The sequence below is a fragment of the Charadrius vociferus genome, unplaced genomic scaffold, assembly GCF_000708025.1.
Source record: "Charadrius vociferus isolate BGI_N301 unplaced genomic scaffold, ASM70802v2 scaffold206, whole genome shotgun sequence".
NCBI lineage: Eukaryota > Metazoa > Chordata > Aves > Charadriiformes > Charadriidae > Charadrius > Charadrius vociferus.
Window position 1 is genome coordinate 1,317,149 of NW_009649137.1, and position 25,231 is coordinate 1,342,379.

Genomic DNA, 25,231 nt, shown 5'->3' on the forward strand with positions numbered 1-25,231 from the left:
CAGGAAAATGAAACCTTTATATTAGAAAAGACAGTGACATTTTTCAATCTTCTAGAGGAAAATACCTATTTCAATCTATGTCACAGTGCATTGAAGATATAATGGAAAAATTACTCAAGTGAGTATCGGCGTTTTTAGCTAAAAGCAGCTGTACTTAGATCTTTTTTAATCAAAGTTATTTCAGCAACATGAAGGATATCCTTCCTCTTACAGGAGGGAGACCGAGGGTCTGCCTTGTCAGGACAGAATACTCACTGTCTGTAAGGGCTTCCGTAAGTGACTGCTAAAACATGCCTAATTTTCTTTTATTAAAAAAAAAACCCAACCTTTCCCCCTCCCTTTTAATGAATATCTGTTTCAGCAATGATGTTAGCCTTATGCCTTTCCTACACAGACCTTCACTACTGCACTGTGAACCCCACATAGTTTTGTGCCAAAATGCTAAGCAGTGCACCTGCAGGGTAGAGGAAAGCCCCTTGTTTTCAAGTGGATTATTCATTCAGGTCTGCAGTAATTTTTCCATACTTGATGCTAATAGCTGTTGTATTCCCAGGCCACTTCCCTACCTATTCTCCATGACACACACTTTACCAGCCCATGCCTCTGATCACACCTAACATCCTACTGTGCAGAGTGCTACTAATTGCTTATATGCTAAAGAAATAAACCAGCTTCTTTGCCTTTGTATTTCATTGCTTCCCTCACCTTAATTTTACTCCTCAGCTTAAAGTGATCCATTCAGCCAATTCTCTCCTGGCCACTGGTAATCTTTCGTAGGCTGTGGTTCACTGATGACTTTTCTGTAACTACTGAATTACATTAAGGGATACATGTTCAGTTGCAAATGGCATTATACTGTTAGGGTCGTGCCTGGTCACCAAAAAAATCTCTGTCCTACCTATCAAGAGGTCAAAAAATAACCTTATTAAACAGTTTACTAACTGTATAACTAACTGTTTGCACATAGGAACTGTGTGCACACAAGGTTTGAAGGGGTCTTCTCCATACTATGTGGTATTACCAGAACTTAAATAACAGTATTACTTTTACTGGGTTACTTGGGACTTGCAGTGGTACCCTACACAACATCTATCCCACATTTTTGGAATCAAAAAGAAGTGTTAGTGCTAACTTAGCCTCTTTTTTTTTCCCTGAAGACATACTTGCTTACTCTACTCTGCAAGACAGCATCCTCTGTAATAAGCACCTCGTCACTGCGAACAGATGAAGTTCTGAAAGTGCCAGGAAATACAGAAGACAACATTTTATCATTCACAAACTTAAAAGGGATTGTTTTCCTTCCTCTGCCCAGACCATTGACAAAGACAAGGCTTGTTTTTGTAAATAAAAACAAGAGACACCACGAACAGTCTAGACCTAAGCAGTAGCCTCCTTTCTACATTTGTACAACACTAAGTAACAGGAAACCTGAACAAAATTCTATGAACATCAGGCCACAGTGGAGAAACTCCAAAGCCATTTGCTAACCTAGACTGAGCTGCAGGCATTCTGAGGAAAACCAAGTTATCATACACAGAAAACACCGAGCACAAATACTCTACCACCCACAAGCTTAAATTACTGACAGCCCATTCGGACGGCCAAAAAATACTTTCCTTTGTGGGTGGCTGCTGAATCTTTTATCAGAGACTTCCCAGAAACAAGAGCAGCAGCTGAGACTTCACTATCTGTTGAAATCTCATTAGTAGGAAGGAAAGTTAAATCTCAACATTTGTTTATCTCTCTTTTGATTTCTGTATATAAAAACAATTATTCCAGATGAGGTTCCCAGGAGACCGCTGATGACGTAATGAAAATTGCTGGTATAACTAATGTGAACTAGGCTAAAATTTAGTTTAGCTCACTGCAACCATACTGGTAACTACAATCCATTCATGTTCCCTGGATATATTTGGAAATCATGATCCCAAGAAAGAAAAGCAGCAGAGGAGGTCTGACAAAGGGTTTAGTTTCAAACCTGCTTTATCATTAAGTTGTAAAGAGCAGGATAGACTCCAGCATAGAGAACAGGTTAGAAGATCAGCACAGTAATTACAGACTACCAACAGTCATTAAGGTTGTTATAAGCATTGTAAGGCACCGACACCAGCCTCATCTTTATTGAAGTGACAACGCCTGGACCTGGTTGTATGTAAGGAAGACAGTCACTTGGGACTGAAAGTACTAAGTGACAGAGTGCACTCTGTATCCCTTGGAAAACTGTTCTCTGCGTCTTCAAAAGGGACAGTTGCGCTCCCCCCCCCCGCCAGGAACTGGATAAAAGAGCATTTTGGAATTCATTTGGATGACTCAGGCACCAGCAGGTACCTCAAGCTGTAGACCTGCCAGGATGCAGACTAACCGTCCTACTTACCAACGCAGGACGCTGGTCGGCCACTCCAAACTTTGTTGTCCATGCATGTCACTATACGGTCACCTTTCAGCTGGTATCCCGGTGAACAGTAGTACTCACACCTGGAGCCAAAGTAGGCACCATCTAAACACTTGAAGCCCCCGTTGGTTGGCATAGACAGGGTGGGGCAGCGCTTTTCTGGAATAGAAAACAAAGGTCTCTGGAAACCTGTTATTCCCCCCTTAGAGTAATGTGAATGTGGGATATTACACAGAAATAAGGATGCAGCTAGCAAATAACAAGCGGGAGTAAGTCATGTTCCACATGAGGCTTTTCACACTGTTCTTATTAGCTGCATTTCAAATTTAACTTTACATACACAGTAGCCTAATGCAGTATTTATATGGGAAAGAGATGACAAGTACCTATTCCTCTCTACTCAGAAATTGTTTTACTGCAAAAGCCCACTTAGACACCTGATACCAATTGTGTCAGCTTACAAAATCCAAGATGGGCAATGTCTTAAAGCAGCTTTATGGCTCCATCATAAAACTATTCCCACAAATCAAAATCCCACAATCATAAAAGGTTCTCTATCTCTGTCCTCTGCCAAGAGTGTTTGTACCGCTCATGATACTTATCATACCATGTACCACTGTAAGATCCTCAGCAACAAGCCAATATACATATCAAAGTATCAAAGGGGACTTATAAGAAAGACGGGGATAGACTTTTTAATAGGGCCTGTAGCAATAGGACACAGAATCACAGAATGGTCAGGGCTGGAAGGGACTTCTGGAGATCATCTAGTCCAACCCCCCTGCCAGAGAAGGGTCACCTACAACAGAATGCACAGGACAGCGTCCAGGCGGGTTTTGAATGTCTCCAGAGGGGGAGACTCCACAACCTCTCTGGGCAGCCTGTTCCAGTGCTTCACTACCCTCAAAGTAAAGCAGTTCCTCCTCATGTTAAGATGGAACTTCCTGTGTTCAAGTTTGTGCACATTATCTCTTGTCCTATCACTGGGCACCACTGAAAAAAGACTGCTCCCATCCCCCTGGCACCCTCCCATTAAGTATTTGTAAGCATTAATAAGATCCCCACTCAATCTTCTTTTCTCTAGACTAAAGAGACCCAAGTCCCTCAGCCTTTCCTCATAAGAAAAATGCTCCAATCCCCTAATCATCTTTGTAGCCCTTTGCTGGACCCTCTCCAGCAGTTCCCTGTATTTCTTGAACTGGGGAGCCCAGAACTGGACGCAGTACTCCAGATGCGGTCTCACCAGGGCAGAGTAGAGGGGGAGGATGACCTCCCTCGACCTGCTGGCCACATTCTTCTTGATGCACCCCAGGATGCCGTTTGCCTTCTTGGCCACCAGGGCACATTGCTGGCTCATGGTCATCCTGTTGTCCACCAGGACTCCCAGGTCTCTTTCCACAGAGCTGCTCTCCAGGAGGTCAGCCCCCAACCTGTACTGATGCATGGGGTTATTCCTCCCCACATGCAGTACCTTATACTTGCTCTTGTTGAACTTCATAAGGTTTCTCTCTGCCCAACTCTCCAGCCTGTCCAGGTCTCGCTGTATGGCGGCACAGCCTTCTGGCATGTCAGGCACCTCCCCCAGTTTTGTGTCATCAGCAAACTTGCTGATGGTACACTCTATCCCTTCATCCAGGACAAGAGGTAATGGCTTTAAACTAAGGGAGGGCAGATTCAGACTAGCTATAAGGAAGATATCTTTTGTAATGAGGGTGATGAAACACTGGGACAGGTTGCTCAGAGAGGTGGTAGATGCCTCATCCCTGGAAACCTTTGAGGTCAGGTTGGACGGGGCTCTGAGCAACCTGATCTAGTGGAAGATGTAACTTCTCCTTGAAGGGCGTTTGGACTAGATGATCTTTAAAGGTCCCTTCCAACCCAAATTATTCTATGATTCTATGAAAGTATACTGTTAATGTTTAAAATGCAAATAACAATCCCAAGATCACTGTTTGAAAGGCAAGTAAAATTTAGTGTCTGCTGAATCTGAGGCACAAGCCACACACACAGATATCATAGCTACTTACGTTTGCACAGCACCTTCCCAGACCAGCGTTTGCTTGACTGACAAATTAGCTGCTGAGGGCCATGCAGTTCGTAGCCTTTTTGACAGCGAATATCACATCTTGTCCCTAATACATTCTTGTAATATTCCCCTTGAGGTGTCCTGCAGTTTGCATAACCATGTTTCACCTTAATGGGGGAGCACCACGGTGTTTCTAGCACAGAGAACAAAAAAAAACCACTCACAGTACTTTGCAGAATGTGAAAGGTCAGACACAAAGATAAAATCACTTTCTTTACTCAAGGTCACAGAGAAGACATGGGAAAAAATGTCTTCTTTAGAGAGCCACCAATCCTCAGAGTGGAGAAGTAGCAGTGCAGCAAGGTGCACTAAGTCTTATACACCAGAAGGTCAGCCCTTTAAAGACTGGCAGCTCTTTTTTATTAGAAAAAATAAAAGATTGTAGCCATTAGATTGGGAGGGGAGGGGGGGCTATGTTTTTTTGTCCATGGAATAAGCGTGCCACCGTGTGGACAGTTTGATGACAACCAGATTTTTTTTTCCCTCTCGTTTTTTAAATGGATACATCTAACTTATCTTTGCTAACAAAAGTGTGCACTAGGAACACCTTTGGTCTAGCTGTAGTTGTAATCTTTACAACATTTAGCTCTCTCGCTGTCCATTGAAAATAAAAAAAAATCTTCCATAATAACTGGTGCAGTAAAGGACATTGCCTTGGCTGAACTCTGTGATAGTTCAAGCTCTCCCACAATTATAAAGGCTGTGACTTACATAAATCATCTTGCCAATATGTCAAGTCTGTCCGTACACATCCTCCATGTGTCAGAACAACCGTTCGGGGTTTAAGTACAGCTCTAGTTTTGCAAAGTTACTTTCCAAGTTAGCACCCAGGATTCTGGCTGAGCTGGAACTTGGGAAATGTGCAAGAACAGCAGCTCCCTCACTGTTCTCAGCAGTTCTGTGGTGCCACACTGAAACGTTCAAATACTTTTTATATCGCCAACAAAATAGCCTTCTACCAGCAAATGGGAACAACACCATTGCCATGATTAAATCTGAAGGCAAATGTCCAATCCAACAGACAAAGCGAAGAGCTTTCGAGAAAGATCTGACCTTACTCCTCTCTTTTTGGTAGTAATTTGTAGCTTCCAAGTGCAACATACGTTCAGGCACAATGCCATATATTCGATAGCACAAACCCCTGCACTTTCTACTGTACTATATACTTCCTACTATACTTGGCACATATTCAGAGAAGGGAACCCAACCTGCAGAAATGTAAATCTAGTTACAAATGTTCTCAAAGGTCTGGACTTCATATGTTGTACTCTTCACCTCAAAATATGGGCGGAAGGACTACCTTTCCTTAGTATCATGGAAATGAAGCCTAAAGTACAAGAACTACCTTCTAATTGCTCCTGGATGCAGGACAGTGACATGGATGGATCTGCCAAGTCAGAGGGAAGCTGGCATTTGGCTGGGACTTCATGGCTAATGCTCCTACCAAACTCACAGGAAAAAGGGAAAAACATGTACATAAAACTGAAATTTTAATAGATGCTCAGGGCTACACTTCAAAATACTCAGGATATGGCTACCATGTTGCGAGCATTTAATACCACACTGTGATACTGATGGGTGCAGTATCAAATAGAGACTTCTCCTTCCTGGCCAAAGCTTCAAAATCTTTGTTTAGTTTTGACAACAGGGTGCACCAAGAAAGCTGTGCTTTTTCTCCAGCCAGCAGCATCTCAGTTGGAGTTTCCTACACAAGGAGTGACTAAGCCTGCCCCTTCTCAGCTCTGAGATGTGAAAAGGACATATTGATAGGGAGGGAGGGAGGGATTCGATCGCAAGGCAATAAGAGGAAGATGACAGGTCCTAAAATCCCATGTGACAATGTGTGACATGCGGGAGGTACATAACAAAACTTTTGAAATCTGCAAGAAAGATGGGAAAAAAAAAACCAAAACAAAACACAAAGAGTTTTAGCCTTCATCCTTACAAAGTAACAGGAGACATTTAAAAATAATTTCTCATCCGTCTTTAGCAGATGTTCACTTCTAGCTCTTAATTTGTATAATTATTATGTACATTTGTCTACATGATTTGGATCAGCTCCACACATAAATAAACAAAAATCAATACAGCCTGGTATATTTCTCATACATAGGATACTTACATTCAGTGTACAATGTCTCTAGGACATATTTACACTATCCCAATGGAAACTACATTTTGCACCTACGTTTTTCTGTGCTGGTCCTGAATCAACACAAATAGCATCCGAGGACTAAAATCAGAGACTAACTGTCAAGCTTTTGACTAGACCAACAGCATGTTCCTCCAGACTTCTTCTGAAGCACTCGTATCGTACTGGGACATGCTTATTTTTGTATTTCATCAATACATATGAAAACCCTTTACAAAGATGTGTAAGTGGCATTATTCCCAGTGTCACCAAATATGCAGTAACTGAGACATGGGGAATGAGCAGAGCAGTCTAACAGCACACAGCAGGTTAGGGGCAGACTGCACTTCAGCTTTTTGGCTCAGCCACACAATCATCCCATCTCTTTTTTTCCACCTATGGTCCTGTTTTCCAGAAGAACTCAATGTCAAAGACATCCTCCACTATTTACCACAGAATTATAAAAAAGTAGTTTGCTGGAGAGTCTTTTTGGGTTTGTGTGTGGTTTTTTGTTTGTTTGGGGTTTTTTTTTGTTTGGTTTTTTTTTGTTGGTTTTTTTTTTAACTATGTCCTGTCCTTCACCCTAATCTTTATCCCATAGTTACCAAACACATTAAAAAAAAAACAACCCAACAACTGACTTGGGCCACTTTGTTGAGGGGCTGTACCACAATGGCTCACATTTTTCATGTTTGCTGTGAACCAAATTACAACTGGGAGAGCAGGCGAGGAGCATGAGCTAACAGCAATAGAAGTCAATCGGCTACTGCTGAAGTACCGAGTGATGACAGCACCCATCTCTGCAGCCTCCTTAGCTGCCCACCCCACCGCCACTGGTGCAGCCTCAAGCATCACCTCCCACCACTCTCCGGGGGAAGCCACGCACCTCAGATGCACAGAGGGAGCCTCTGCCTCATTCACCTCCTGGAGAAATCCTCCTACCCCTGAGCTAACAACAGCTTTTCCATAATATTCCCTTCAGTGGTCTCATCCCCGAAATTTCCAACTTTTCTGTCCCACTTGTTCTTCTCGTGCCCTGAGACCCTCAACTTCAACTTTTTTTTTTTTAATTAAAAAAAAAAAAAAAAAGCTTTTCCCACTTGCTGTAAGATATCCTCAACTAAGGAGAAGGCCTCAGTTTTTCTGCAGAAGGGTCTAAACCTGAAATTACTAGGAGAACACTGACTGAAGGGGCACAGCAGGGGGGATGGAGACTCAGGCGGGCTGAGCTTTTGCCCCAGCCAGCTAGGTAATCCTTCGGCAAATTAGTTCAAGGTATTTATGCCTCAGGTTTTCCACATACATAAGATGCAAACGCACATGGCTGATTTCCTTTGTAAACAGTGTGAAGACAAATAGACTTTGCAACTTGATCAAGAGGCTAATAAAATAATGAGAAATAAAAAAAAAAAGGCAAAGCAGCTGTTTCAGGTATTACAAGTTGCCTGAGTTTTTCTACAAATTTTTGTGGCTTTACAAACATGCTTGCCCTGAGTAAACAGCTGCATATATGTTTAAAAAAAAAAAAAAAGTAGCTAACAGCTAACAAATGCAGTTTAACGCACAAACAGAATACTGAAAAAGAAAAAGCCTTTCCTGTAGCATCGTTGCAGCTACGGTGGTCTACAGAGAAAAACAAAGCAAGGCTCCTAGGGAGGGGTAATACATCTTTTACTGGACCAAATGATACTTGTCAGAAAGAAAAACAAAAACAGACATGCTGTTGGATGCAGATAACTTGAAGAGCTTAGGAGGAACATCTGTTTGATCTAAAACATTATTATGCTTACTCTAGAACTGAATGTGATTAGAAGAAAGTGGGTGAGGCAGGGTTTATAAGGGGGCAGATATCTGGGTTTAGACCAACTGATATCACTGAAAAAATCCCCAGCTAACTTGAAAAGCTTATGTGCCTGAAAGCACATCAAACAATACAACAAAGTTTTAGATCAAAGTTTGTTTATTTTTAAATGGAGGCACGTATTCGTTTTCAAAGGCTAAGCAGCTACATGGAGTATTTATGGGATATCAGGGCTAGATGGGGCCCCAGGAGGTCACGCAAGCTGTTCCCTGCCTCAAGACAAGATCAGCCCTGTTCCTGAAGGCTTTGGGAATAAGAAAAGCTACAGACTTAGGCACCCAGGCACCTCTTCTGGAGCTTTACCATCTGTACTGGGCTCTGTTCACCAAACTGAAATTTGAGTTTTTACTTACCAGGACCTATGTAGTGGTTTTTTTCTGTTTAACAGGTTTGCACCATTCCTCAGCAACACAATAGCCTGCATTATCACTTGGCGGTAAAACATTTCAGAGACTCAATGCTGTGTTTGAAACTACTGGAAAACAGGCAGCAAGAAGAAATGGAAGAAGCCACAATGTGGCCTCCACAGCCTGGGCTACCGTTTGATCATTACGGTATTGGAGAAAACATATTAGGAACGAGGATCATCAGAGCAGCGGCACTAGAGCTGTGATGAACACCGGAACGGCTGTATTTGGGAAGCCTTTCCTCATCAAATACGATCCCACACAGCCCTGCCAAGTGGCTGGAAGGAAAGCATCTTCTAGAGCACTGTTTCCCCCAACCCCCTCAGTCCTGGTCAAACATCAGCCTCAGCTGAGCATTTCCTTCACAGGCAGCATGCAAAGTGACAGGTTGTACCGTTGCTTGCTGGTACAACAGCCGACAGAGCTGAGGGCTCACCAGGGAGGAAGGGAAAAACTCCTTAAAAATGTTGTGGGCACAGAAGGTCTCAGCGATGTTTCTCTGGAAAGCTGAGCAAGTTGAAAAACATTCACATGAAGACAAAAGGGTTTGGTAGGAGGTCGATCACCCCCACCCCCCCCAGTCCTCAGACCCCCAATAAACTGCAGTGTTTTGTTTGCAGATGCCAAAAAGGACGAATTTGTGTGCTCACTTGCACTGTTTAGTGAGCATGTGTGCAAAGAAAAAAATAATGCTACTCAGGTATGTTAACATTAGTTAAGAAAACTCATTTAGTTATTTGTCACTGGGAAGTTTTATTTGCTGAGCAATGGGCCGTACCCAAAATGCTGGACTGCACATGTAAGGAGAAGCTCTGAACGTAGCTACTCAGCCCATTTTTCCTCGCTTTGTCGTTCTCCACCCCCTTCCCCCAATACCAACTTAAATAAGTATGCTAATGAAGAGTGAGCCTTTTCTACTCCAACGCTTTATGCTCTTAGATTCACATTGTCTGATCTTCAACATTTGGCAGTAGCGCTTCCAAACTCAGAGCAGTTTTTAATATCTGCGTGAATGAGTCATTATGTTTCACTTACCCTGGTGACATTTTGGCTGACATGAGCATAATCCATTTTGGATCACCATGTAAAAGGAATTTATACAGAATCCGCATTTTAACTACTTGCCTGCCCTGGCATGAATTGGCATTGAATTATCTTCATGATCTCTGGAATTCTTTTTCTATGTGTCTGATGAGAGTTACGTGTTAAAAGGCAAAGAAAAATGAGTTTACCTAAATAAAGCTTTAAAGAAATATTTCTGCATGTGTTTGAAAACAAAATTTTATACTGAAGTATTTTACTGAGCAGAATTAAGACATTTATGAAAACGGCAACATAGCTATAGCATCTGTGCTTTCCTCTGCTCTTCATAAATGTCTGAATCGCTTTATGACTTACCTCTCACAAGGCCCATTGATTCTTTGCAGAGAATCAACAACACACAAGACACCAATGTCCAGTATTTTCAAGTAATAAAAATGATTATATTACAATGCTAGCATGTCTGAAGATTAGTTTGCTGCAGTTACCATTTAAAGTGACAAATTAAATGTTACATTTCTTTACTGTCTAGGCTTCTGAGGAATTATGGCAGAGGAGGCAGGTATTGAGACAAAAACAGACTTTTTAAGAAAATGGACATAGTAAATGGAAGTTTTACTGGTAGTGGCAAAAAACTTGTCCATCTTGCTGAATGGCAAAATCTTCTAGAATAGGGAAGGAAAACCTGAATTTCTTTATAAATGTGCAAGTCCATTCACTCATTCATCCAGCTGCATATTTTGATTTTGGAATGTAAACGTTCATTTGTTAAACACACTTCACTTGCCATTTCAGCCAGCAGGTTAACCTGAAATGCGAACAACTTTATAGGAAAAAAAGAGTCATGAAAATCAAGTTCTCTTGCATGTACTTCTATACATTACCATCAGCAGGCCCAGGTTTTGAGTCAGCTTATCATTGATGGTTTTGTTAGGATGTATGAAGAAGAAAGAGAAGCTCTTCCTAGATTTTCATGATTTAACAACCTGATCTTCCAAGAGCAAAGGCAGTGCAAAAGTTACTTACTCAGGTGCTTAAAAAAGTGGTGATCAGTACTTGGTCTAATTTCCACTGTTAAAAAAAGTAGAAATTAAATCTTGATCTAAAATCCATGAGAAAAACCATGGAGCTGGATCTCCAAGATTTTATAATCCATGAAAACAAAAAGGAAGCTTTCTCTCAGCAATCAGCTGATCCTCTTTAGCACATAAGCAAAGCATTCACCTTTATATCTATTGCGTGCATACACATCTTCGTCATCTTCAAGGGGTGAATATCCCGATCCTACAACACAAAATAGAGAAAAAAACTGCAGCAAGAAAGGAAATATGAATTAAGAATAAAAGAAAGCTTTGCAAGAAGACATGCAAGATTAGGATGCAATAATCACGCAATGCCATCAGCAAGGGCTTCTCTGAAGCTCAGATCCATAGCAGACCCAGTTTATAGTGAATTTGGAAGGGGCAAATTGATTTGATAATCAAATGAAATAGTAAATCTCTCACTGCTCCTAGAGCAGTGTTGTGCAATGCCATGTTGCACATGTCAAGTCACAGCTTCTCTGTTATGGAAAGTCCACCTACCATCAAGTTGCTCTATTAAGCAGAGAGAACAGAGGAGGTACAGGTGAAGGGGCACATCAAAGGTTTCACTATAAAGTGGTTCCAAAGTGTAAGTGGCTGTTAATAGCCATCAGGCCAAACAGCAGAAGTAAAATGTGCATAACTCAAGAACGACCCTCTTTTACAACCTGTATGATCTTCATACCAAGAACAAAACATTGAGGTACACTACCTGCAAACACAAGATAGACTCAAATCAAAAACCACAGTTTGGTATCAAGCAGTCTTCTGGGGTTATTAAAAATAAAGAGATAGTATAGTTCTGTACTTTTAAAAGCCTGTGCAACAGTTAAAAGCTTAAAATAAAGGTAGAAACTGCTTTACAAAAAAACAGAAACCACAACAACCATTCAAGTAATTCACCAATAAAACACAGCAGTCAGCAAGAAAGCTTTCAAAATATCCCTAAGTGACATTTATTTAAAATCAGCAGCTTCAGAGCATGAAGTCTAGCCTAAATTCTAGGTAAGTTTTCTCCAAGAAGAAGGGCTCATCCAAATTTCCCCTCTGAGAAATCCTTGCAAAAACCTTGCATGCAATAGGCAGGTACTGAAGAGGCTTAGTACTATGCTACAGGAGGTCCTCACACACGGTATCTCCAATTACGGCTATGGGGATATTTCATCGCCGTTTGTTCAGGTCTGACACCATGGTCTGCACAAGATGCTGCTTTAAGTTAGACTAAATTAAATAGTTCAGGCACCTCAATAAGCTACTAATTTCATGTGCAAGGTACACAATTTTCTGCAGAAATCAAACCCAAAAGACGTGAATGGCTGGGATGATTTAGCATAAGGATAAAAGAGCTACCAAAATAACGTTTATCTCCCAAAAACTACTGTCAGCATCCGTCAACAGATTCCACTTATTATAAAAAAACAAAATAAACTTCCCAGAAACTAGTGAAACTTTACTTCGTACTCTCCCAGTCTCAGAAAATCCCAGGAGAGAAACCCACCCCACATCTCTGCAGCTGCTCCCTGGGAGTAGCTTTAGTGCATAGGGTCCCTCCGCAGAAGGGCAGTGCCCTCCACCACATCAGCCGCAGCACTGCTAGCAAGGGTTTGGACTGCCTGAAGATGAGGCTCTTTGCATCTCCCATGACCCTTCTCGCCTCATGACTAGCTTGTTGGGTGCTAGCACCCAGGACCCTTGACCAGCCCACAGCGCTCAGCAGCACCTTCCAGGAACTGCAGGGAAGAAGGGGAGACATGCGCTCTATGTCAGACCAAAATCTTGCACCAATACTACCGCTGTGTGAACCATACTCCCACATGTGAAAAATCAAGAGAGTTGTGTTCACATCTACCATAAAAGTAGCAAACACCACAATTCACCTTGGGGCCGACTCAAAGCTTGCTGTTATCACTGGGAATCCTTTCACCAATTTTCAGAAGGCTCTAAGCTGGGACCTGATGAAGAAAACTTCCAAACAACTTCTCTCCTGACATCGAGGGCTTTCTATACCACTGGCTTCCAATCAATTGGGAGCCATTTCTCTGGATTTCCAAATTTTTGTTGTTGTGATTGAATTTTTGATGCCTAAATGCTGATCTCTGAGAAACTTCTCAACATAAAAACGTTGAACTTTTTTGCACTTGAAGTCTGACTGTGTAACATGAAGAGCAAGCTGGGATCCCTGAGGGCTTCACGGAGGCCTTGATATGTAAATAAACACCTCTCTAAGCATCAATTATTCTGTCAGAAATTGGCATACTTTTAGCTATTTACTCAGTTGAGGGTTCTAAAACTGTTATCTCAACATTATCATTCTTAATTGTCCAAATTTTAGTTTGCAGTGACGTTAGCATTTAAAATCAGTAAATGTTAGAGCTATGTGATGTCTTATGTATTTACCTTTCCTTAGATGAGAAATAAATGCTTTTGGAAGTCGTCTAACAAAAATTGGCCTTAAAGAATTATTCACTACTCTTGCCCTGAAATGAGGCTCGGTTCACAGAGTTTGACATCTCCCATTTCCAGCTCATTTTCTAGCTCAAAATGAGAAGGCAGTTGGGTTTCTTTCCTAACAAGCAATGTTTTGTTACAGTTAATAACCACAATAGGCCAGGCCTGGGGACCCATGGGAGAGGTTGTCCTCGCGCTGCCCTGGGAGGGTTTCGCTGCCACTTTTCCACAGCCTGGTCTCACAGAGAGCCCACCAGCTGACGCCGGTGGTCTGCGCAAGCTGGGGGCGCCAAGGGCAGTGTGGCCATCAACCACCGGCCCCACCATGAAGAACCGACCCAGTCCAGAGGGCTGCCCTGAAGAGCTGGGCTGGCTCTGGGAGCACCTATCTACACCAACACCCCACACAGAGGTGCTGGGTTTTCTCCTGTCTCTACATGCCTTTCTTCACACGTGCCTGGACCTGGTAGTCTCACAGAATCACAGAATGGTAGGGGTTGGAAGGGACCTTCGGAGATCATCTAGTTCAACCCCCCTGCCAGAGCAGGTTCACCTAGAGCAGGCTGGACAGGAAGATGTACAGGTGGGTTTTGATTCTCTCCGGAGAAGGAGACTCCACCACCTCTCTGGGCAGCCTGTTCCCGTGCTCTGTCACCCTCAAAGTAAAGAAGTTTCTCCTCATGCTGAGATGGAATTTCCTGTGTTCCAGCTTGTGCCCGTTGCCCCTTGGCCTGTCACCGGGCACCAATGAAAGGAGTCTGGCCCCATCCTCTTGAGACCCACCCTTTAGATATTTGTAAGCATTGATGAGATCTCCCATACCTCTCCCCATATTCACCCACCTATGTTGCGCTGCAAGAGGCCATACAGGCACGTACAGCCATGTTACACAGCAGCCCGCCAGCAAAGCTGTCCCGCTTTGGCAGATGGCTTCTGTCCTGGCAGCCACGAGGCCTGACCTGGCGCCTCATTCCCCACTTCTGCCACCCCATGAGCCAGCCTGAGTGAATTGCCATGTCATCTTCATTTTCTCAGCCAGAAAGCAAAGTATTTCTGCTTCACATACGTTCAAAATTAGCTACCAAGCCACATGAGGACAACGCATTGTTCTGCGTCCGAAGCGCTAAAATTATCACAGTACAAAAACTGGGTATTTGAGCAAGAATGACAAGAACAAGCAGCCCTCTACAGCTGTCCCACATCACAGCTCAGGGTATGGCAGGTCCCTGCAAAAACCAGCTGTGGATTTTGTTCTGGCAGACGACAAGCAAAATGCATGAAATAACACTTCCATTTTAAGATGAATCTATTATGAGATTAATCTATGGACTTAGACAATTCTGTTTATGTGAGGAAAAAAGATTTCTTTATTCACAAAATAATCACTACATTGTTAGAATCAGGGGATGCCTAAGAAAGCTTTATTAGGGCATAGACTTTTAATGAAACTACACGCCACCTAGCAGAAAACACATAGCAGTGTCTGTCACCAAGAACCCAATAGTCTCTGCTGAATGAAGAAATTCAGGGATACAACTGCCAGACAGGGCAGGAGGAACTATGACAGTAAGCTGGTAAGCCTTCTGACGAAGTAAAAAAAACCTCGTTCAAGAAGAATTTGTTATTAAGAGAACACATTTACTTTTAGTGTTCAAACTGGCAAGCTAATGGGATGCTCACACACACAACAGTTACCCATTTGCGCAAAGCTTAAATCAGACCATTTCAGGATCAGTTTTGACTGTGTTTTGTGGTTGCCAAATCCACCCCAAGTGCCTTGATGCCAGCCTTCAAACCAATTCTCATTCAGCAAAACACCTGAGTACCGCCTGAAGTGGTCTCACCAGCCTTGAGGGGACTACCTGTTTAACCCCAAACACACTCAAAATTGATGACAGATGTTTACATTCAACATCGAGCCTCTGATGAAGTAGTCCGCTACTTTAGTACCACAATCTACACCCAGTGAAGGCAGCTATTCTCAGCTTCTTGTGACAGCTCCATTTCCACCCTTACAGCCCAGCATTTGCTCTCCTGGCCAGGGACCTTGGTCTGCAGAAAAAGAAAGGGAGAGAAGTGGAGCATATAGCTGCATTCACAAACAGGCACAGATTACAATGGCACATTCACTTATGCACGAAAGAAGATACAGAAATTAAATACACACAGCCAAACAATAGAAACGCACACTGAGCAAGATACTTCCTATATTTCTAGGATCTGATCATCCTCCCCTTTGCCTGTTTGATAATAACTCTGCACAAGCTTTGACAGGAGAGTACTTTGATTGCTACACAAGAGTGACAATCAATTTGCCAGTGTTTGCTGAGCCGCAGAAGGAACACAAATGCTATCAGATTGCAGAGGAAGTTTTAAGAGGACTTCTGCTGTCCCTCAGTTTTGCTCAAAACCAGACTTTAAGTACATTACTATCTTGTGCACCACAGATCCCTGAGCAGATAGAGGGACACTATTTCAGACAAGAATATCCCAGACTTCACCACACTTGTCAGGCACACCAATTCAGGCCACACCAAGCAAACCCTCTCTAATGGGTAGGTAACCTCCGCAATAAAACTTTTCAGATATTACATAGTATTAACCTTTAACTGGAAAACAATCTTTCCTTTCTGCCTTACCACCTCAAAGGCCTCCAGAACTGGAAGAGCTATCAATAATTGCTTTGCCATCTTGATCCTACAAACAACAAAAAAACTTGGCACCTTCTCCAACCTGAAACCAGGCATTTTCTCACTGACAAGCAGCAGCAAGGCAAGGTTTAATAATAAAAATGCACAGAAAAAAAAAAAAAATCAATACCAATAGAAGACAAAGTTTTCTTTGAAATAAAGGAAAAACCAAGCAGCAGTAAGTGAGAAACACATTAAAGCCTGCAACCGCATATAAACCTTAGCAGAGTTATTAACTGTAAGATCTTCACCACGGTCGCTGGGATTACCCACACAGGCAAAAGGAATGAGGACTCTGATGCTCCACTGTTTGATGCCACTAGTTATGTGAGTGATTGCATCATGGACAAATTTAAGGTCACGCACACAGGACTCCTCTCCCCACTGCAAAGGTTCACCCATGCAGGTCTGCTGGCAGAATCAGCGCACAAGAACATGATGCCATAGGCAGGTGTGTACATGAACAACACTTAACATGCTTTTGTGCTATAAATCCTTTATAATTGAGAAAAAGAAGGAATGTGGGCTACACGAAGCAGAATAGCTATCCAAACTTGTTTTTCCCACGACTGACATAGAATTTCTTAATGCTTTTGCAGCTGATCAACTGAAAATAAGCTATTTACAACAACAGTATAGTTCATGGAACCAACTGGAAACTTTTTACAGTTAACTGGCCTGAGACAGGACAAGTTCAGGCACTTCAGTACAAGAGGCTACCGCACTTAGCCTGCAATAAGGGCTTTTTCCTGAACAGCAGTTCTTGCCTCCCTAATTTAGCACCAGGCAGACTGAAGAGTTTCATATCTACTGTAATTACAGTCCTGCAGAACACATTAATAAAAGCTCAGATTTTTTGGGCAATCCTATTTTGTCCATTTAGACCACTGAGTTTCTTAAGCCTTTTTTTTTTTTCTTTCTCATGGTCTCTGGCTCAGGGTTTAGAAGGATTACCTACAACTGAGGTACCTACCGTACAGCAGCAAAAGTCAATGTTCCAGTTTATGCTCTACTGAAGCTTGAAGTCTTAAATACAACACCGATTTACTTAAATACATATTTCAGAAAAGATCACTGCCTTTCCAATTTTTTGAACACTGCTGGGAAATGAAGAACAGAAAAGCCAACCCTAAAAAAAACAGTGATAACTTCCAATTTCAGCTGCATGGCAAATTTCATAGAATAACCAAAAGGAAAACAGAGTGGGTAAAAAAAACCCAAACAAACCAAACCAAAAAACTGTTGTAATGACACTGTGTGTTGCACACAGGGAAACAACGTGAGTTACATGAGCTTAGATAGCGTCTCCTCTGGTCTGTGAGCACTGGCTACTCCTGATACCAGGAGGAAAGGAAAGGATTATTCCACAGACTATCTATCCAAAACATGGGAGAGCACTTGGGAAATCCTTCCATATTCAAACAGCTGATAAGTTTAAGCACGTCTAAGAAGAGGATGACAAGTTTCCACCAATAAGTTTGTAACATCTGGATTTAGTTCCTCCAATGTTTTGCCTCAGAGTTTTACATTCCACAGTACCTGAAGCCATATCAAATATATGAATTTAAAAAAAAAAATCAGCTATATGTGCAGCAGACTGCAGAGCTTCTTGCAGTATGGCAGGGCTAGGTCACACTAAGACCTCCGAAGTCTAGAAGATGTACATGAGGCAGCAGAAAAGGCACCAAAAATGGTCACCACCTTGACATTAGAGGGCTTTGTGTGTAAAAATACTTGTACTCATTTTATGATGGTAGTAAAAATAGAAAGGTGGGGTTTTCATCTCATTCTTTACTGGTTAACATTACGTCCCAGTTCTGTAAAGCTCATGCTTAAATGCCATTGGCTTCAGTAAGATTTCAGTTTTTGTTTAAAAGCTGCCTGCACGCTATGGTGTTTTGTTGCATCTGGTCTGTAAGGCTAAAGAGAACTCCATAACAAATATGAAAGTAATTTTGTTACAGAAATCAAAGCAGAACAAATAACAGAGGAAGAGTCAGCAAAATCAATTAATAAATAGCCAGAGATACTGATTTGCCTTGAATCTTCCTACAGGTGAGTTGATACAGAAATGCAGCTGTATTAATGAACATATTTAAATGTAGAGAATCTAATGGCAACTGCTCATATTAAGCAGTCTTCAAAATGCATAGTAAGTCAAAAAATAACATCTGCCCTCCTCTTTGCTCAAAGGATGCTCCCGCTGGCCACACTACTTTTCAGCCTCCTGCTTGACTCAATCAATAGTCCCAATCATCATTGCAATGCACAGCGTTGCAAGTTAAAGCATAGAAACGCGACAATCTTGTATTCAGCAAGAGTTGTGCTGAACTGAAAAGTAGAGGATATCAAGAGAATCATGGCATATTCCTGAACCCAAACTCAGCTCATTCATCCGGACCAAGTTAACAGTTTTTCCAGTAATCCTCTCTGCAGTTTAGGCACCCAGATGATTAACTTCCAGAGATGTCTAGAAATTGCCCTGTCTGTATTTATGGAAATACACATGTGGATAGCACAGATTTGAGCTTCCATGCACACCTGCAAAAGCCCCACACCACTGTTGTGCTGCTATTCCTTGCAGGTGTAAGGTCTTTAAGGCACAGAAAGTAATCCCATAGTAAGATCCCCTCAGGGCTATACACAGATTAATTCACTGCGTCTTGGTATTGATTAAGATGCAAACACCATGTTTTAAAGCACAAGTTTTAACTTGCTTGAAGAGAGATGCCTCATACAAGATTCCATCAAAGTACAGTTCTTTCAAAGTTGTCATAATCAAAGCACAATTGAAATGCAGGACAGAAAGCTTCAGAATTAGCAAGTTCAAAAGAGGCCAGAGATGTCTGAAGTTTGCATGCCAGCAGTAGGTTATGCTTTGTGGAATAAAACCACCCAATTACACAGAAATCACGAATCTGATTAGGAAAATGCAGGCAGATGTTCTTTTCCCAAAGGATAATCTCTTCCCTCCTCCCTTGCCATCTGTGACCCAACGCGACTATGAGGAAACTCTGCAGCTGACACCAAGCCATGAAGGTGTTTCAAAACAGATTAATTACACACGTTGAGAAAACTATGGCTTTACATAGAAGTCAGCTAACAAAATGAAACAACTTTGACATGCTGGCAAATACCGTGTGACGAAGAAAACACGACTACTGACATAAGGTCTCTCATCCATTTCAATGAAATCATGTACCCAGCAGTAGGCAATCCATGCCCATGCAGTTTACCCTCACGCAAATCAGCAGTGGGATAGAAAGGGCACGGGCACAGAAGTTAGCATTAGTCCAGAAAAAGCTCTGTAAAGTACAATTCAACTCTGCTTCCCTTTACATACACATACAGCTATCTTCGACACAGCAAATCCACAACAGAACACTTTCCACCACTGAATTGTCTTGGGGGGATTTTTTTTTTCCCCCTCCAGACTGGCAATAAAAGTGGAAGTTGTTCAAGTGGCTCTGACTCAACCCAGGCAAAAGTCCTGCAACGCAGCAGCAGTCAAGGGAAAAGCTGGCAGACTTTAACAAGAGGCTATATATGCCTTTGCCAACACGTGTGTACAGTCCAGGAACCTCAGCACAGTCATAAGCTGCTCCCAGATATCCTTCTCCATTGCAAATGCATTTGCTTTTACTATAATTGTGCGTTTAGTGTTAGGATAAGCAGTGTTTTCAAATAGTGCTTGCAGTATACACACAGAAAATGACAAAAGGCCTTGGCTAATAGGTTGGGGTTTTTTAATACTATAGACCTGAAGCAGTAAAAAACCAACATACTTTATGAAAACTGCATCCTTATATTCAATGAACACAAATGAGGCATTTTCACAATCCTAATTCTGGAAATTCTGGTTTGCTCTGGATGCTCTTATGACATTCTGAGTGATTCAATGGGAAGTAAGTATTTCATCAATTTTTTCTTAAAATACAGAGTTGTAAAATATATACACTTATATAGCTGGCTTTCAACAGAAAAATCATTTAAAGAAAACATAGATGAAAAGGTGAAACATAAGGTTGAAAGGCTAATTAAGATATACTTGGGAGCAGACATTGGTATGTCTTCAAGAGAAATATCAGTCCTCTCTTGTGTTTTTGTTATATCCCACATAGGCCACATTCCCTTGATTGCTGAAAAGCACATGCCACAAGTCACCACAATGACTGATCAAGTAGATGGGCTACAGGGGTCAAGCTGGGAGCTTGGCTCAAAGGGAAAAATCTGAACATTGCATACATGAACACTGCTGTCATGAAATGCTGATTTTCAGCATGGCCAGTGAGGTTTTTTTTTTTTTTTTGGACTCATTGCCAAATCAAACATTTAAATAACTAGGTGCAGAGAAAGAGGAACAAGTTCGTTTCCATGATTTAAGTTGGTGAGAGAAGGCCCAAGAGCATCTGCTCTCCCTTTTAAAGGGCTCTATCCAATAAGGATTTTGCAAATTAACTGAAATCCAGCAAAACAAAATAAAAAACCCCAAAAGACAGGCGAACAAAAGAAGTCCCTGAATATTTGGAATGGCAGCTTGTTATGCCAACGGGGAGGAGGCTGGAGAAAAATGTTTCCTTTGTTCAGGCCATGAGGAACTCAGAGTTTGATTTTTGTTTAAGGAACTCCAATAAATAATGCTGAAAAAAATAATGGCAGCATCTCTCTTCATGATCAGGAACAGTCACAGTATCACAGACAAAAAAGTGTCATAAACACTAAAATGTAAATCAATTCAGCTGAACAAAATGTATGTTCTTTAATCAATAAGTTTAAGGAAGGTAAACACACTGCACTACATCTACATAAAACACAGTTATAGCTTCACACTGCATAATAATATACTTGCTATTCTGAGCACATACATGGTCTATGCCAGAGGTTAAACATCTCAGGAGAGCAAAGTGTTCATTATTTACAGCAGCTATGGGGTTGTGCATGGAAAATATAGAAGAATTTGCACTCTGTGACTGACAAACTACAAGAAGCTCTGCAAAGGCTGTCCGCATGTTGCCTGTGGTCTGGACATCCATAAGCATTACTGGTTCCTTTGCTGCTCTCACACAGCATCGTCCACTAGCAATATATGTCTACAGCGAAACCCAGACTGTGTCCCATTCTGGCAGACATCAGCTCATCTCAATTATTCACAGCTTCATCACTGCTCAAATGGACTACAACAGCCTAATTGACCTAAGCATGAAGTCCCAGGCGATTAAGGAAATTCCAGCTATTTTATAACCCTGCAGCATGTCTCCACCTGCTCTGTTTTCTAGGCTAGTTTCTCATGGCATTTATAAGTGCTGATATATATTTGGTCCTTTTCTCCAGTGGTGCAGCAGCCTGAGCTGAGAATTGCCCACCAGCATCCTGCTAGCAACCCCTCCTCTTCTGCCAGGACTTTGGAGACTGTGTGACCCCCTAGAGATATGTGACCAGCGACCAGAGGCACTCTATTTCCAAAGCTGCCTTGCTGATGGATCTTACTTACGCAACCTAAAAATCAAACTGATGTCTGAATTTGGAGTCATGAGGCAACGATGGGCTGGCAGGGACCTCGAGAGCTTTCACCTCACTGAAAGAAAGCATCACAGGTCTGTTGACAGCATCGTTCAGCTGTGCGAACCTGGTCTCATCAGAGATTCCTAAGAGCTGGGATGGCTGGAGCCCTCCAGGAAACCAGGTAAGCTGCATCCTGGTGAAGTTAACAGCCACCCTTGCAACAGCCACACTGACTAGGCTACCACTCCAGGCTACCTGAAAAGGTGGGAGACTACCTCAGGCACTGGGATGAAACCCTCTTCAGATGAACACGCCTGGATGCCGTGGCGGTTTCCATCCCTGATGGCAGGGCTCACCTCCACCAGGACAGCAGATCTGAGGACCAGCCCCCCCACCTGTGGCACCACCTCTTGTAGCTCAAAGGGCTCTCACAAGCCATTGCTACCTTCTACGCTAAGCAGAAGCAATTGGGGTGATTCGGTTGGGGTTTTTTTAGACTTTTCTCGTGAAATCTATAAAACTGAGTTTATAACAAATCAAGCCTGAATTACACATAAATCCCTACATAAACAAGATGCTTCAGAGGCTACTTCAATGGGGAAAGGATGAGCTACATTGGGCACAGGCGCACCACCAGATGCACTAGAAGGCTGCAAGATAGAAAAGCAAACTGGGACTCTGAAGAGGCAAACAAATGCTACCACTTATAGATCAGCCTGTTGTCTTTTAAGATCCAGAGAAATAATACCTGTGAACATACTTCAATATGATTTTTTCCCCTTATATTAAAATATTATAAGGTGTTTAATGTAGGCCTACATTTTAGGAAGAGATTGAAAAGGCAGCAAAACAGGAGGCCACCTATGGAAGGCCAATAAGGGACTGAAAAGAGGTATTACTACTGGTAGCTAAAAAGAGGTAGAACTACTAGTATCTGGTTAATTAAGTAAAGAACATTCAAGCTGAAAGTCTCTTTTATGACAAATTCCAGTGGACTTTGGGATAACTTTCCAAAGGAAGAGACTGAAAACTAATCCTGATCTATTCTGAACTGGTGACAGATGGAAGAAATCTTTCTTTTTTTAATTTTATTTAAATGCTGACACTGGAAACTGGCACATCTCAGTATCTAGCTTTTAACACTACAACACCAGATACACTGCTTTCCTCTCTTTATCCTTGAGTCACGTGTTATTTCTGAAGCTCTGCCATTTTAAAAGTATTTTTCAGGTTTTATGAGGAGACTAAAAGAAAGGCTCCCCCTAGGAAAAAAAGAATCTCAGCTTTAAGTATCAGACACTATACCAAGAGCTGAAAACTAGCATCAGGAGTTGCCTGTAATCCATAGGAAACTCTCCAACAAGTTCCTAGAAAACAGAAGGGGAGTGGAAAAACGTGAAGTTACTGACTGTGATCTCTTGCTCTTCTGTAAGTAGAATCACACAGTGTCAGAAGTGACAGAGAACTGCCATAAACCCTATGCTGGCAGTGAGCTCCCTTGAGGGCTTCTTCCCTGTACAGCTTTTCTTTACCTTCTCTGCTTAAATCACGACTTAAAAAAAATATGTATCTTTTGTTGCGTCTCATTATCCTCAGCTGGCTCAAGCAGGACTTCTCCCCAAGTTAGCTTCAACTTGACAGCTTGCATTTTCTCACTAGTTATCTTATGAATAAATATGATTACTGTCCAGGACAAGTCTGTCACAGTATACTTACTCACTTCCATGTAAGCAGATTCCTTTTAGAGAAACTAGAAGCATAAACATTGGTTTCCAAAGTCCCTGCTCTAGAAAATTTGTTATTTTATCCATGACACCTGCAAACACCCCACAAACAGACAAAAGCATTAAGGGCTGTTGATGTTAATACTGGAGGCCCTTCTTGGAAGAAAAATAGAGAGTGCCAGGACTACTCATGCTTTACTAGCGCTTTGCAAGGGTAAGACAAAGGAGAAAAAGCAGGCATTACACTAGGGACGAAAAGCTGAAGGAACGACTCAGTGCCATGTAAGGCAGTCAACAGGTCAAAATTTGAGCAAAGACAACAGAAAAACAGGTGGAACTTAAAAAAAAAAAAGGTGCAGAGGAACTTAAAATTTAATAGCAAACTAATCAATGAAAGAAAAAGTGAACAACTGCTGTCAAGACTCAGGAGGCAGGAATTTAATTTATTTCTGAAGACTAGTATTAAAAACAGCCTCAAAGCAAACAGTATTTAATATGGAGTTCACAGCCAAAAGCACAGAAGCTGAATAAACCAACTGATGAGAATTGGCTTGCTCATTTTGTTTAAAATAATAAATGTTAATCATATCCTAAGGCAGACTCAAAAGTTCTTTGCTACAGCCAGCATAAAATAATGCTGATTAGACTTTAAAGGAACACTTGAGATGCTCCCTCCAAACCCTTCCTCATTTTTCTTTAATATTCATGCCGGCAGCATCTCCCAATCAAAAGAATATTCTCCAAGTTCTTACTTCCATTGAAAACAAGAAGGTAAACAAGTTTCTTTCTAAAACAGTGGTTACCACGGTCATTTGTAAGGACATTGGCTTAGATGCCCCAGTTTCACTAATGATACGTGCACACCACAAAAATCACAAGAGCATTACCAAAAAACATACTTTATTGATGGCTTTTGATACAATAGACTTTGATCTTTTGGTGATTCTTTGAAATTATATCTGCTGAAATTACATGATTCATGAGAAGCATTAGCTTTATATTAAAAAAAAAAAAAGTATAGCCATACTGTCAAAGACAATGCACAGAAACTTCAAATGCCCCAAACCAGAAAGTACATAAAAATAAATCAATATAAAATTAAATTCTGTCAGTCTTTGGAACCCTAAATACTGGTTTAAGGCAAAGAGAAACCTGGCAATACCAATATAGTAACTTAAACAAAATTAATGGCCCCAACACACCAAACCCATATTTCCAGAATTACACTCTGCTCCTTCAGGAGAGGGAAAAGGGTGGTGAAAATCCAACACCACTACCAGAAACAGCAGAGGTGACTGGAGCACCTAAAGTGGGACCCTAAAAGAAACCTTTTTGGAGAGAAGAGGAACGTGTATGTGGCCAACCTGTAGGTTTTTCAAAAGGTATGAGCTTGAAGCCAGAACAGGAACATGATTTTCCTGGTCCTTGCAGTAAATGCTGAGGGCTTCTCCTTCTCCCTCGGTAACCTGGTTAGTAGAAACCAGAAGCAGAAACCAGAAGGGTATCCCCGTCTAGCGCAGGGCAACGGAGATGGTCACCATACCTGTCTACCTCTCTCCTCCTCCTGCCTGCACTATATCATTACCAAATATCCAGGAGCACCTCTTTCCTTCCCCCCCCATCCCTCCCATCCTGCGAGACCAAGAGCAGATACTGGGAGGCTGTGGCCAGCACCACGGTCCTCAGCAAGAAGGATGATGCCCCATCTCCTCCAGCTCCTGGAAATGCAGCGGCAGGTCCAGCCCCAGCCTCCTGACATCAGGACAGAGCATGCTGGCAAGCAGCAGGGCTAAGCAGGGAAATAGGAGGTCGTGCTGTACTCGGTGCAGCTACGTTACCTAAGGATGGCCACGCTCTGGGTCCCCTT

General features: G+C 42.0%; 1 protein-coding gene across 1 annotated transcript in view; it reads right to left on the reverse strand.

Annotated features, from left to right (window-relative positions):
- SRPX (sushi-repeat containing protein, X-linked) overlaps window positions 1-15,147 on the reverse strand; it is a 27,028-nt gene extending 11,881 nt beyond the window's left edge. The window contains exons 1-5 of the mRNA XM_009888366.1: window positions 15,144-15,147; window positions 14,515-14,571; window positions 11,143-11,202; window positions 4,420-4,611; window positions 2,375-2,551 (exon numbers count right to left, since the gene is read on the reverse strand). Of these exons, the coding sequence (XP_009886668.1) occupies window positions 2,375-2,551; window positions 4,420-4,611; window positions 11,143-11,202; window positions 14,515-14,571; window positions 15,144-15,147 (490 nt within the window). The remainder of the gene's footprint in view (window positions 1-2,374; window positions 2,552-4,419; window positions 4,612-11,142; window positions 11,203-14,514; window positions 14,572-15,143) is intronic.
- Between the last annotated feature and the right edge of the window lie 10,084 nt (window positions 15,148-25,231).